At 37.7% G+C, this 15153-nt stretch overlaps 2 protein-coding genes across 2 annotated transcripts; both read right to left on the minus strand.

The window, feature by feature from the left end:
• Positions 1-296: 296 nt before the first annotated feature.
• LOC126629955 (zinc finger CCCH domain-containing protein 40-like) lies at positions 297-3388 on the minus strand. Its single transcript, XM_050300126.1, has 4 exons — positions 3163-3388; positions 2288-2667; positions 1954-2177; positions 297-1465 (listed from the first exon to the last, which is right to left on the minus strand). The coding sequence occupies exons 2-4, from the start codon at positions 2660-2662 to the stop codon at positions 568-570; spliced, it is 1497 nt and encodes a 498-aa protein (XP_050156083.1). The 5' UTR covers positions 2663-2667; positions 3163-3388; the 3' UTR covers positions 297-567.
• Positions 3389-12540: 9152 nt separating this feature from the next.
• Positions 12541-14069, minus strand: LOC126629957 (chlorophyll a-b binding protein 6, chloroplastic-like). The gene is made up of 4 exons (XM_050300128.1): positions 13770-14069; positions 13372-13474; positions 12994-13282; positions 12541-12891 (listed from the first exon to the last, which is right to left on the minus strand). The coding sequence occupies exons 1-4, from the start codon at positions 13967-13969 to the stop codon at positions 12740-12742; spliced, it is 744 nt and encodes a 247-aa protein (XP_050156085.1). The 5' UTR covers positions 13970-14069; the 3' UTR covers positions 12541-12739.
• Positions 14070-15153: the final 1084 nt, after the last annotated feature.

The raw sequence follows: 15153 nt of genomic DNA on the forward strand, positions 1-15153 counted from the left end.
CAAATATCAATCTTCGCAACATAAATTGATCGAGCAAACATGTCTAGCAAGTCCAAATGCCTCTCATTGTTGCTGCGTTTACCTTTTTTGACATACGATAAGGCAATCCTTACATTAAATTCATCTAAATTACAGAAAAGAGGATTCAAACTTTTGAATGCATGGTGTATAACACACTAATGTAGCCAATTTGCTTAAGCACACGTATGCGTGTTGGTGACATCCTTCACCAGTTTTAATATCACATTCAGAATAAATGGTTGGAAAAACAATTTCAAGATAATAACGCAGGCAAGTGTGTGTATAATCAATGCATAGAATGTAATGCGCAGATTAAACAGAAGGAAACAGTATTCAACTGTTCTACAGATGATAGGAATGATCATTAACTCGGAAAACAGAAAAAGGAAAGGATTTATCCACAGAAGGTGCACAATTTTAGCTTACAAAAGGGCAAACCCTGGGAAGATGCAGATTATTTTCCGAAACCCAGAATGCAAAGCCCAGTTTTGATTTGAACAACCAAAAGCTCATAGAAAGTATTAAGACAATAATAGGAGGGTCCTGTTACTGCGCTGAAGAACCCGTTGGTGCAGACCCAGATCCAGATGGAGTAGATTCCGAAGGTCCAGAACTTGAAGGTGCAGATCCCGAGGACGTAGAACCTGAGGGTGCTGGCCCTGGTGTTGCAGAATTCTGATACTGTTGGTTCATTGGCAAGGATGGTGGCGGCGGCACTGCAGAATTATATTGCGGAGGGTGTTGCTGGTACTGTGGTGCTGGTGGAGGCATATACCCATATGGAGGAGGATAAAACTGCTGACGATATTGGTTATGTGGTTGAGCCATGTTCTGAAAAGCATAATGCTGACCATGTTGCTGCCTCTCTGAAGCAGAACTGCGCTCTCCTGACCCTGTGGCCCCACTAGGAGCCCCTTCCTTGGATGGAATAAGGGCACCCATTCTTTGAGGATCCATGGATGGATAGAATGATCTCTCCTGTGAAGGTGGAGGCGGCATGTTGTAGTAGTGCACAGGCGCAGCTGGGTCTTGTGATTGGTTCTGTTGTTGAGATATGACTGCTCGAGGCAACAAACCACTATGAGCCACCGCCTGCTGCCTCGCTTCAACCATGCCCTCTGATTCCTGTTTTGGTGCTTGGGGCCTACCCCACATTAACTTTAACCTCAAACCCTTTACTACCAGTTTGTTAGAGAGTTCTTCTGCAGCCTTTTCTGCACCTTCTCTTGTTGTGTAGGTTACAAACGCACATGCTCGTTGAAGTACCATCCTAACAGATTCTATTTCACCATGAGCATAAAACTGATCCCTCAAATCCTGCTCAGAAATTCTCGCATCAAGCCCACCCACGTATAAGGTTCTTATGCTTCCATCCTCAGGAGGTTCCAAGGAGGGCATCTCTCCGGCCTTGTTAAGAAGCTTCATTGCCACTGGATCATTGACTCTGCATATATTTAGAGATGAAACATGAGCACCACAAACTTAAGAAATCCATAGGATTACAAGACAGGCATGTGCAAAGATGTGACGGCAAAATTGGGATATAGTTTTTTGAAAGCAATAATGTTGGTTGAAATGCTAGCAAGGAGCTGAAGTTATTACACAAAATAACCAACTCTGAATTACTAAATGAGGAATACGAACAAATATATTACACAAGATAACCAAAACGGAGAGACTTCATCTACTTGTTTAATCTACCACTTTCTTATACAAGAATTTTCTCAACTGAAATTAGGTAGACTTTCAATCCAACCAAAAAATTTAGTGAAACCATCACACATCAGAAAAAATGCTCATGCACAAACAAATTCACAAGTTATAACTAGCCAACAGTTGTCAGTTAACTATAAGCATATAACATGCAACCACAAACCCATGCCATGCTTCCATATCACCTTGAGAAGAGTAAAGTATAAGCATTGGGCGTACCCATAGTAACGATCTTTGATGTTTTGCTGCGACAACTCCCCAGTTATGGGCATCTCGTGTCTGTAAGGGCACTCAGCACCTCTTGTGCACTCACCACGAATGTAAAAACTGCAGACATGTGCTCTGTTCCTTTTGTAATAGGGCGTTGTTCTTTGAAGCTTCAGAATAGTGTCACTGGGCCGTGCCTTTCCATATGAAGATTCGTAATCTATACCAGCTCTAGCCTGAACTCACCAATCAAAATTAAAATTAGATGCTAAAGTATTCCATAACATTTACGTAAACTGGTGCCATAACTCAGACTGATTCTTCAAGGAAATGATAGAAAAGTTACCTTACGGTCGTGCTCCTCGGCGAAAAACTCCCTATTTACATCACTCTTTGGAATGGCATCATCAGAACTGATGGCTAGAGCAGTATCTCGAACCTGAACTGGCAAACCGTATTCCAGATCCAAGAGGCAAACTTGACAAACGTTTTTCAACTTACTGCACGTCTGGCAAATCTCCGACTTCTTAAATCGCGCATCACGACCAGGCCTCCACCTGAAAACTGTGAACGGACGCGTGCAAATCTTGCACTCCTTGTCATAATCAGCTCGTGTCATCCGTACGTAGGGATTGTCGCCTAAGCATGACTCACAGATGATGGGAAAATCTGATCGTTCCCAACCATCCGCCTCCACATTCCTAAGCAACCTGTGTGCCATATTACCTAACCAACCAAAATTTACCGCTTAAAATTTCATGATATAATTGGCCTCAAAGTCAGCTGCATTTAAACAGAACCATGTTTTTCTTCCTCTCTCTCACTCTCTCTCTCTCTCTCTCTCTTTCTCACACAGACAAAAAATATACCCAATACCCAAAAGCTACAAACTAAAACCTAATCACCTCAAAATCCCTAATCCTTGACCAAAAACATAATCAGTCACCTATACTATGTACTAAATCAGATGCGGAAACTGAAATCAAATGTTTCCCCATCGCCTCAAGTTTGAAAATTTCAATCATCCCTCGAGCCTAAAGTTGAAAAATTACAATCCTTTGTCGACTAAAAGATTCGAAATACCAGAAAACAAATAATTGTACTAAATATTAAGTAAATTTGGTATAAATTCAAATCAAATAAACAAAAATCAACAGAGCTACCGTGTTTATCTAACTCGATAAATAACCAATGAGAAGCAAAAGAGAACGAGAAATCTACCTGGAGATGAGATTGGCTAACTGCTGTCGGCGACGAAACGGCCGGAGATGGCCGGCGGTTGCAGCTGATGTTCAGCGGCTAGGTTTTGGGTTGAAAGGTGCAAGCTGAAGCGCAAGGGATACACAATTTTACAGGTGCGAGCAAGGAGATCATATGGATTCACAGACCAAAACCTAATTCCTCTCTTCCTCTCGCTGTTTCGCGCTTTGGTTCCCACAAATTCGTTGCTTTCAGATAACAGGCTCTTTTAGCTGGACTCCCGGAGGCTTAACGGCCCAATTTCTTGTAACTTCTTTTTACGCCCTTTAGAGGCCCATTAAAAGTTGTAACCTTTTTTATTCTTTTTCCTGGGTTAACCGCAATAAAAATAGAGAACTTTAACGAAAAGATTCTGGTACTGTTTATTTTAACGAAAAATCATATTTTTACATTAAAAAGTCAATCATGGTACTATTCACTTTACCCTTTATTTTGTCCTTATCATTAAAACTCAAAATTTTCAAACTCTTTTCATTAGTTTTCCTAAAAATATAACCATTATTTACAAATCTTTACGCCATTCATTTAGCTTAATTGTCCAATTATTATTATTATTTTTACAAAATATTCAGATAACTCAATATTTTAATACATAGACGCCAGATTGATGACACGTCTAGGAGATGAAATATTGCATATGTGACTTCAATCTACCGTCCAACGTAGAAAAAAATTGGGCCACAGGGTGCTTATTACAAAAAGAAGTTGATAGTTTAACCATATATACTATGTGAGAGAGTTGTGAAAATAATAATCAACATTGTAGAATTTTTTTAATGATTTTGTAACTGAAGGTAGACATATATATTTGGTAATTAATCTCATATTTAAATCCACTATATAGGATTACCTTCCATATTACATCCTATCTAACTCCTACAAAAAGGGTCCTTAGAGTGAAGAAAATTTCACACTTGAAGTATTGCAGCAAACTGAAATCCACCACGAGAAAGAGGCTCAATCAACAATTCGATTTCATTTTTCCAGATGGAAGGAAGAGCTGCAATGCGTTCGACACTCGTGTTTGCTTTGGTGGTGCTGACATTCATGGCGGCAAACCAACATACTGTTGTCGTTGAGGGTTCGCGCTCTCCATTGTCGTTCAACGTCCAACAAAGCCCGAGCCCTTCTCCTGGTTCATCCGACTGCCCTCCACAAGAATGTGAAGCTTCATGCAGGCCTGAACTGCTGGGGGATTACATAGGCTTCCAATGCATGCCTATTGGCGACGGAACTGTTTGTGTGTGTTTTTTTCAAAGATACTGTAATTAGCCCTGCGCCTAATAATGTGGTATCGTAATTAGCCTCTAATAATAATGCATGCATGCATAAATAAAGAAACAAAAATCATATTTAAGTTGGTGATCTTTGGTTTCTATGGACAAACATATGTGCCTCTTCATCACTTTAACATTGGTTTTTCCATAACAAGAAATATAAAAAGAAACATTTCAATTTAACATTAGATCCCAATTTTTGTTCAAAGAAATAAAAATAAAAATATTAGATCACAATTTGTAATAACCTTTTCTATCGCAGAGAAATATCACTAAATCAATCTAGTTAGTTTTCTTTATTTATTTAATACACTTAACAACATAATTGTAGCCAACATTATATCTTTTCGGCTATGATTAAAGACAAAAGTTACGAAAATTGGCAAACAATAAGTACCAACACCGAGAACCACAAAACCAAATCATTAAGGCAACAGAAAAACGTCACCAAAGATTGCGTCCAAGTGATTAATTTCCTTGCACCAGATCGATTTTACAGGTTAAACGTGACCTTAATAGAGCTGCCTCCGCGAGCACTGGTTTCAAAGGCCACCTCCTTCTGAGAAAATCCAAACCATTGCCACAATTTACACTGTTGATATGCATGAAATTATTCAAAATTTATTAAGAAATTGACTGGTTTAATGATTCTATAAAATTCAAGCGATCAACTAACTAATTTAAAATACGATGAGTCTATATGAGAAAACTGGTGTGTCTATACAGGTATATGAGAGGTCTATAAGAACGCATGATTAGTTTGCTTTTACAACAATTAACATAAAATTGACAAAAGCTGCAAGCATTGACCTCACAAAGCACTGGTTTCAAATATGTGTTCCACCTTCTTTTCAGAAATTTTGAAACCAGTGAGTTAGGCTTCACTTCGTTCTCACAATCAGTCTGCCTAAATATGTCAAAGATGACCAACCTATTAACCATAGTCATTAGTGATGACATGGTTACTTAGTAATGAAGAATATAGTTAGTTGAAATGTGTTGGTAGGTTGTCATAAGGATAAGATTGGTTAGTATAGTTAGAAGGGTATTATTGTAATTAGGTTATATGGCTATATAAGGGATTGTATAGCTATCATTTCTTTAAGTTCTTTTGTATACATTTTCTCCATTTAATCAATACAATCTTTCTGGTTTTCTCTCTATCATCTTCCTCTTCCACTGTACCATTTCTTCATCTTTACAATGTAGTTAATATGGTATCAAAGCCACCAAGGCTCACGCCATGGATCTTGGTGGTTGATTTCTCTTCTATCTTTCTTCGTTGCTTTCTTTCATTTCCGCGTATTCATAGTTCTTATTTTTTGTTTGGTCTCTGGATTTTTTTTTCTTTATTACCTTCTCTGGCTGCTCAATGGTCCTTTTCTTCTGGGTTTTCTGGAATCTGTTGTGAAAAGATCCAAGCATTTCCATGGAGAACAGGAATCAAGAACCTCAATTTTTCATCTGGGTTTCACCGCAAATTTTGATTGGGGCTTCGAGCTTGGACAAATTGGGCTGCTGAAGAAAGATTTCCCCGGCTTGGCCAATCGGACCTCCGTGAGCCGCCTGATTATGTCGTCGAGCCTGGCAGTGTCCATCGCTCCCTGCTCCTGCGATGTCATTCGATTGGGTTCTCAGATCCTCCCTCGAACGACTCGGATTTATGGGTTGATTTTTTTGTGAAGTTGTTGCTGACTCGCAGGAATTCCAAGTTCAACCTTCACTTGGCTACACCAAGTTCAGTTTGAGGGGGGAGTATTAACCATAGTCATTAGTGATGACATGATTACTTAGTAATGAAGAATATAGTTAGTTGAAATGTGTTGGTAGGTTGTCATAAGGATAAGATTGGTTAGTATAGTTAGAAGGGTATTATTGTAATTAGGTTATATGGCTATATAAGGGATTGTATAGCTATCATTTCTTTAAGTTCTTTTGTATACATTTTCTCCATTTAATCAATACAATCTTTCTGGTTTTCTCTCTATCATCTTCCTCTTCCACTGTACCATTTCTTCATCTTTACAATGTAGTTAATACAACCGACCATTATCAAAGTAAATGCTGAATATATCACAATAAATAAATAAAAATGCTAGATCACACGTGTTTGAGTTTTTTTTTTCTTTTACGAACTATATATAGAATAAGCTACATTAAATTTATCTAAACTATTAAAAGAGATTCGAACATAAAATATCGAATGCTAGATCACACGTACATAAGTTGACTCTCATTCAAATATGTATGCATGCACTTACAAAGCGTAAAAAAGGAGTCGGATTACTATAAATTTATAATACCATGAAAGAGTAAACAAGGGAAACGTACTTACATTAATATATAACGATATTGTATATCGAATACATTAGATACAACAGGTACATGGAACAACAAAATACATTTGTATAATAATTAAATAAACCCAATACATTGAATCACACGACAAACACAGCATTACCTAAAAACCATCAAGAAAATTAGAGAAAAAGCTCTCAATACAATCACATTATTGAGCTCAATGGAAGGACGAGCTGCAATGGGTTTGTCACTGGTGTTTGCTTTGGTGGTTCTGACATTCTTGGTTGCAAACCAACACCCTCTTGTTGTCGAGGGTTCCCGTCCTCCATCGTTCAGCGTCCAACAGAGCAAGAATGTGAAGCTTCTTGCAGGGCTGATCTCGGCGAGGAATACATAAGCTTCCAATGCATGCCAACTGGAGATGTAAGTGTTTGTGTGTGTTTTATCAAAGACGCTATAATTAGCCCTACACCAAATGTGGCTGTGTAATATGTACGCCTCTAATTACAATAACAATGCATGCGTTAATAAACCAACATATTTCATATCATTGTTACGGTATTGTATCGTTTAATATTTTTTATGAATGTTTTCATATCAAGGACGTTAAGGGGCTCTAACATTTTAGGAGCATTGTTCGATTTTAATAAAGGGGTGTGATATCCACACACCCTATTTTACTTCTCACACACCTTTTTAATTTTCGGCCGACAGATCGAATGAATTGAAGAAGATCAACTAACAGAAATTATCAAGGGGTGTGTGAGAAGTAAAATGGGATGTGTGGATAGCACATCCCTTAATAAAAAGGCCCTCATTGTTTTAAAAAAAAAAAAAATTCAGACAATGTATTTGTATAGAAGTCAACAATTAATATTCAAACTTAATTGAAATCAGCATCTCACTCTTATTAAAACAAAATAAAAATTGTCGAAATCACTCTTATTAATTAAATAATCTTTGATTGCCAAGGTCATGATTTTGGGTTCATCCATGGAAAAAATGGAGGATGACTAAAAGAGAAATAGGGAAATACATTTGTGCTTGTGGAAGAAAGTAATACACAAATTAATTTTTTATTGCTAAAGAAAAGTGGAAGAAATGATATATACACAATTTTTTTTTATTGCTAGAGAAAAGTGGAAAAACATTTTTATTAAAAAATTTATACTCATATGATTTGAATCACATTATTGCTAGCTCATTATGAGGTAAAGCACACTCTCTCCTCCTTAGTGTAAATAATATCGTTTGTTAAAAAAAAAAATTGTTAGTGCCCGTCAAAAATTTAGGGTCATGTGCCATTGGACCTTTTGCACACCTTTCCCCATTCCCCCCCCCCCCCCAAAAAATCTCTCCTAATGTGATAGGCACATCAACTTCTAAAGATGTAGACACGTTATTGTTACAGTCTAGTGGTATTCCTCTTCACTTGCAAGTGAGATGTCTTATATTCAATTCTCGCCAAAGGTAAATTTCAATTATATTATTGCTAGCCCATTGTGAGGCTAAGCCTACCCCTCCCCTTAGTATAGATAATAAGGAACTGCCATGAAAATGGCTTGGACTAAGTTTATCTTAATAAAAAAAACCATGCTATAATATCATTTAATGAAAAAGACTTAAATTTTAGTGAAAAACTCTTAATTTTAATAAAAATGATGACAAAAAAAAACTTAAATTTTAATGAAAAAGACATAATTTTAATATTTTAAAAAAAAATTGACGCACGAACCCGCGCTCCCCTCACACAAACTGTTTATGAAACTTAATGGTACTACACTTTTTATGAAACTTAATGGTACTAACTGTTTATGAAATTTAACGGTACAATACTGTTTATGAAACTTAACGGTAGATGCTCATCTTAGATTTTCAAAATCTTTCACCAGAATGCAATAAAAAGATTTAAAAAAAAAAAAAGACAAAGATCAACGTCTACGCCGTTAAAGTTATGCATGGCTAATAGCTCAATACCATTACTTGAAAAATGGGTAATGAGTCCAATGATGTTGCCCCACCCCTACCCCCAACCATCCCAACCCACACCTGACCGACTCCGTCCCAACCATACCATCCCATATGTGGTTTTGAATCGAACGGAACCCACTTCAATTTAAAATTTTAATTTTATAGGAACAAAATATGCTTGGATTATGTCAATAGGTTATGCAACTGAAGGATAGGTTAGGGTGCTCTTTGCACACGCCTTTAGTTAGATTTTTTTGTTTTTTGTTTTTTGTTTTCTTTCTCTTGTCTTTATCATTAAATAAAGTTATATGATGGTTTTTGGTTAAAACCAATGACTAAAATATCGATAATATCGACGAAATATCGTCGATATTATCATTTTTCAGAGAGACCGATATTTTCCCACGTATCCCCCTAATTGTCGTCAAAATATCACGATATTATCGAAACAATCGTCGTGGCTCCGTCGTCGGAAAGGCAGCCGAGGCTGCGTCATCGCAGCTGCCCAAATATCTCTCTGCAATCCAGGCTCAGACCCAAGATCTGAGCCTCCGTCGTAAAAAAATGAAAAATCCATTTTCTCCGGATCCCAAAACCCGCTCAGGTTTGAATCAAACCGTTTGATGGATCCCCTTGCCTGATGGTGATTGCCGAGAGGTGAGAAAGGGAGGAGGAACAGTCCACAGGTGGTGATGGTGCTCACCAGAGTGTGCGCCACTGTGGTGCTCGGTGGATGTGGGCGTGGTGGTTTGTGCTCCGGGAAGGATAGTTGCAGAGAGATAGCCATGGTTGCTTTGCTAGAGGTTTCTGGAAAAAAGAGAGAGAGAGAGAGAGAGAGAGAGAGAGAGAGAGAGAGAGAGAGTGAGAGGGAGAAAGATTTCTAGGATTTTTAGTTTTACGGGCTGATAGGAAATAAGAGAGAGAGAGAGAGAGAGAGAGAGAGAGAGAGAGAGAGAGAGAGACTTATGGGATACGAAAAAGAAGAAAATAAAGTAGAGGAAGAAGAAGTGAGAGACGAGGAACAGGATACGAAAATGAAAATGTCAGATATAGGATTGGGAGTCTCAATTTGGGACCTTGGGTTATGTAAGGGAGGTGAGGTGGAGGGGTCACCATGTGGTTTAAAGAAAATGTTAAACACTAATTTCATTCAAAATATCTTATATTTATTTTTTTATTTTTTTAAATTAAATTGTTTTATTTGGGAATCTTTGAGACCTTGAAAGTCTCTTTGAAGATCAGATCATGCTATATACTTGAAACTCTAACGTCACATATACTATTTTTTTGTAAAAAAAAAACATATTTTTCATGTCTTTCTTATATTGTACTAATTCATTTTATATAAATGATTATGGTGTGTTTAAACTTCTTTCATTAATTACTACATATTTTATACACTCGCAATGTTTGTCAGCTCGCTATATAATCAACTTAAATCAGTTAAATTCATCATACAATGCATTTCCTTCCAATTTTTTGTGATAAACTAATAGATCATTGACTAAATAAACATTCTGCAAAGTTTCAATAAAAATTTCCAAGTTTTTCTTACAATTTCCGTGGTTTTTATTCATTTTTTATCGATATCGATAATATCTCGATATTTCCATCGAAATTTCCATGTTTTTGAACTACCGATATTTCCAATATCATCGATATTTTATACCTTGGTTAAAACTCAAAATTTTGAAGCCATTTTCATTAGTTTTTCTTATATAATATCATTTGTTAAAAATTAAAAAAAAAACCTAAATTCTAATCTTAGTACTCTCTCTCTCTCTCTCGGTGCTACAAGGGCTAAAAAATGACTGTAGACATCGAAATTTTGGTGAAATAAATGTTGACCAATAGTTACAATTTCAACGCTCATGTATCACATAAATTTTACACGTAGCGTGTGACTAAATGAAAAATCAAAATAAATCGGAAAAGTCATCAAATAGGACACATGTCAACACCTGGCAAAAACGATTTATCTCATCTGCATATTATATTCAAAATTAGGCCTTAGAAAATTCTATAAATAAAAGCCATTTCATTCATTTTAGGGGGATTTTTTGATAACCAATTGATATTACACCAAAACCTTGAAGCTTTGAAACTCTAAACCTCTCAAGCAAATTCTGAAGGATCGAGAAAACTCTCTTCGTTCTTCGCCAAATCTGCCTTCAAGCTTAAGCCCCGACGGCCCCTTGAATAACTTCCACCAATTCAAGATCAAGCCCCGACGGCCCTTGAAGAAAGTGTTCATCGTTCATCGTTCATCATCCGTTCATCCTAAGATCAAGCCCCAACGGCCCTTTGGATTAACAACGTCGACAAATCCACACATCCAACCGTCCTTCAAAATCAAGCCCAAAAACCCTTGAAGATCCGTTCATCACTGTTCTTCAAGATCAAGCCCAAAAGTCCTTGAAGATCCATTCATCAACTGTTCATTAAGATCAAGCCCAAAAGGCCCTTGAAGATCCGTTCATCAACAGTTCTTCAAAATCAAGCCCAAAAAGCCTTGAAGAAAGCGTTCATCGTTCATCATTCGTTCATCCTAAGATCAAGCCCCAACGGCCCTTTGGATCAATCGCACATCCACAAATCAACACCTTACGGAGATCGAATCAAATGATCAAATTTGAGAGAGATTGTAACCCAAAATCATCAAATACAAATATTATTTTGTGCACGTTGTTCTTGTCTCTTTCGTTTCAGGAATTTTTCGTGTTTACAATGACACTTACCAATTAATAATGTTAGTACAAATTTGGTAATTCCAGATTTAATTCCACCAAATATTACATAGCTTTCCATATTAGCACCTATATCAAATCCTATACATATCCTTTCGCATAAGTCCACTCACATAGCAACTGAAAATTCATCAAGGAAGTCTCCCAATATTCTGTCATATACATATATAACATTGTATTTGCAATGGAAGGAAGAGCTGCAATGCGTATGACATTGGTATTAGCTTTGTGCTTCTTTACATTCTTGGCTTCCAAGCAACACTATATTGGTGCTGACGCCCGCACAGCTCCAAGCCCAGGCAGCGCGGGTCGTGGTGGTGGTGGTGGTGTCCTTACAGTGTTCACTCCAGGCCCTTCTCCTGATGTGTCCATCTGCAGCGACGCTGATTGTAAAGCAGACTCTATTGATGAGCTCAAGGGTGAATACTCGGGTTCTCAATGTGTGGAGGTTGATCAAGGAGTCGTTTGTGTGTGTTTTACCAAAGATTAATTACAACTATAAGAGCTGATCTAATTAATCCACTAATATAATGCAAGATGGATAAATAAAATAACATCTTCACATTGTTTTGTGATCTATTTCTAAGCACATTTTGTTGGGGGTGAAACTTTGTTTGTTTTGGATACGAGACGATATAAATACGGTAACAAAATAAACACGTTAGTGTAGCCTCATGCGAAAAAAACTTCACGACACAAGGAAAACGCTAACTTAAAATGGACCCTTAGTTATTCAATTTTTCATATCAATTATGTGATAATCTGATGTTCCAAAATTACAACCCTCGGTTTATTGCCCCCACAAAAGAAATCATCCTACACCATTTGGCTATACCTGCTTTCTTTGTCATGTATTTTAAGCATCCAAGTTTTTTTTTTTATACCAACAATGCTGAGCATGCGGGAATCGAACTTGCGGCCAGGCCTCGATCATCAGGTGCAGAGGTGAATCCTCGGCATCACTTCAGTCACAACCCCCCAACCCAAATGTGGTACATAGTTGACTAACTAGAAAATCATCATTATAGGAACTGAAATATATATACTTGACAAGAACTAACTGATATATTCAGTATTGATGTTTAAGTACAGTTCTTTATCAATACTAAAATATGAAGGCGATGGTAAAGTTTGCTTCTAAACTCACTCACACAACATGGCCAGAACTTCGGATTCATTGAAGATGGTTACATGGAATTTTAATTTTTACAGTGGGTGTAAAATCAATACTGCACGTAATAATCAAGGCAAAATCCCTTTGGGGATGAGGACATCCCCGATGTTGTTGTGCCATGGGTCAGCCAAGTGAGTAGCCAGGTTCTCCAATGGTCCTGTGCCAGGGTACGCCGATTGTTGAACAACAAACCCAACGAAAGCCAACAACGCGAGCCGGCCTACACACTCATCAATCAATAATTAGATCATCTGTAGTTTATAGTCCGATAACATGGTTTTGTATAAAATGTGACATAAGAACGTAACGTCTTTGTACTCACCATTTTTTATCTCTTTGACTTTGTACTCCTCGAACTTCTTGGGGTCCTTGGAGTAGCCCAAGGGGTCAAAAGCCCCGCCAGGGTACTTCTTCTTTTCAGTGTCCTTCTCCATGCTGCGTTGGTGTTCTACAAAGGCAATGGAAAGGAATTCGATGACCAAAATTGTAGGCAAAGTGCCCCATGGAACTGGGTTGCCTAAGTAGGTGGCTTGACCTCCTGGAACGGCAGCCCACTCTTGTGCTTTTACCCAGTTGCCCAATCCCAAAGCCTCTGGTACAAGAATCCCTGGCTGCAAAAGTGTGTTTACAAGGTTAATTTAGTCACTGCAAAGTAAATAAACTGGATGCAATTTTTAAGTTACTATTGTATGATACTTACTACAGCAAGCATTGCCCATCTGCAGTGAATGAGCTCAGACTCCTTGAACCTCTCCAAGTTCTCGGGCACTTCTCCTAGCCGAAGTGGGTCAAATCCAAAGTCACTGAAAATCCCCAAGCACCAAATCTTAACACAAAGTCACCAAATTATAATATGATTTCTTTTCCAAACTAATCAACATCAGAAGCTAATTAATATCGCATAATCATCTATTTTACTAAATAGTATCTTAGGGTTACGAAATTTTGATCACCAAATGATGTCTCACTGTGAAATTTAATTCAAATTTAGGTCTACACTTAATCTTACTTTTTTTAACAAGATACGTACGTAATAACATATTATTTGACTAATAATTTTGGTGGCTGTAACATTATTAAAGTAGTATATTTCGTTACCCGGGTGCAGAGCCATCAAGGTAAGGAGGCCGGGGCTCGCCGGGCATCCAGTCGGCTGACATGGAGAACCTTGAGGAGGCATTGGCACCAACACTTGGGAGCTGGACTGCACTGGTCGCAAATTTAGACTTTGAGGATGACAGGACTGAGGGGAAGGCAGTGGTGGCGATGCCACAGCTCATCAAAGTGTTGGAAGCCATTTGATTAACTAATCCCTGCAAGATTTAGGGTTTGTAGGGAGGGGAAGGGAGGAGACTGAGATTATGGAAGGTGGAAGGAGTGGCGAGGAATACTAGTAGTACAGGAAGCGGGATATAGAAGAATCCAAATGTGGATTGTGATTGGCTAATATATCTGGCTGGTCTTCTGTCATTGGGCTACGTGGATTCTGTTAATCCAAATAGGTGGCTTAGGTGGCAAGGAATATCCAACTGATAGGTGAAATCTGACATATGTGGTGCATGTTGAGTTGTCAGGGGAGGAAAATCTAACCTACCAGTTTCAGCAGGCATAAAAAAACATATTATTGTAAAATATTAGGTTGTAATTGAGGAAGAAATATGGTTGGATTTTAGAGCTATATGGATCACAAATAATTTACAAGTAATGCTAAGTAGACTAATTTTTTAGACTAAATTTATACATTATGTAATGTGTTACTAACAATGTTGTAAAATACTCGCCTCGGGATCGTCTAGGCAAACTCGAAGACTGAACGGGTGGCTTGCCGCCTTTGTTTTGTGGGAGTAGGTGAAAAACTTGCCTAGGGTTGTGGGGGCGCGCCTAAGCGGCTGGGGACCTCGAAGTCGAAGGCTTGGCACGTTGCAGCGGCTGCTCGCTAAAATACAAGGCCAACTCTAATTTTTTTTTTTTTAAAAAAAAAAATTATAACCCCCAGATCCCTTCTTCCCCATCCCATTCCCAACCACAGTTCACCCAATCTCATCCCCAATTCCCCAATTCCTCATACCCTAAATTCTCAATCTCAATCCCATATTTCAATTTTGCCCCAATCTCATACTTCAATTTCTTTCAAAATTCTCCACAACACCACAATTGTTTTAAAATTCAAGTAAGTTTTTTTAGTATTCTAATCTCAATTTGGTCTTGGTTGCTTGTTTTATTGTTAATTAATTGTTTTAAAAAGTATTATATTTTATATATACAAAAATTTAGGTCTTGTGAGGCTTCGCCTCACTCCTAGACAGGGTATCTATGGAACGTCTCGCCCACGTCTATGACTTTTAATACATTGGTTACTAATAAAAATAAACACGTTAATTAACATTACGCAATAATTCAATCATCAACAACCACGTCATATGGTTTACATTATATAATTTAAATATATAATCTCTCTAGCGTTATCCATATTTTAGCAGAA

The sequence above is a fragment of the Malus sylvestris genome, chromosome 7 (genome assembly GCF_916048215.2).
Source record: "Malus sylvestris chromosome 7, drMalSylv7.2, whole genome shotgun sequence".
NCBI lineage: Eukaryota > Viridiplantae > Streptophyta > Magnoliopsida > Rosales > Rosaceae > Malus > Malus sylvestris.

Coding starts and splice junctions, on each gene's coding strand:
- LOC126629955 (XM_050300126.1), bottom strand. CDS start 2,662: ATGGCACACAGGTTGCTTAGGAATGTGGAGGCGGATGGTTGGGAACGA. Junction 2,178..2,287: donor CCGAGGAGCACGACCGTAAG/GTAACTTTTCTA, acceptor TGGTGAGTTCAG/GCTAGAGCTGGTATAGATTA. Junction 1,466..1,953: donor ATCAAAGATCGTTACTATGG/GTACGCCCAATG, acceptor AAATATATGCAG/AGTCAATGATCCAGTGGCAA.
- LOC126629957 (XM_050300128.1), bottom strand. CDS start 13,969: ATGGCTTCCAACACTTTGATGAGCTGTGGCATCGCCACCACTGCCTTC. Junction 13,283..13,371: donor GATGGGCAATGCTTGCTGTA/GTAAGTATCATA, acceptor ACACTTTTGCAG/CCAGGGATTCTTGTACCAGA. Junction 12,892..12,993: donor AGTCAAAGAGATAAAAAATG/GTGAGTACAAAG, acceptor ATGAGTGTGTAG/GCCGGCTCGCGTTGTTGGCT.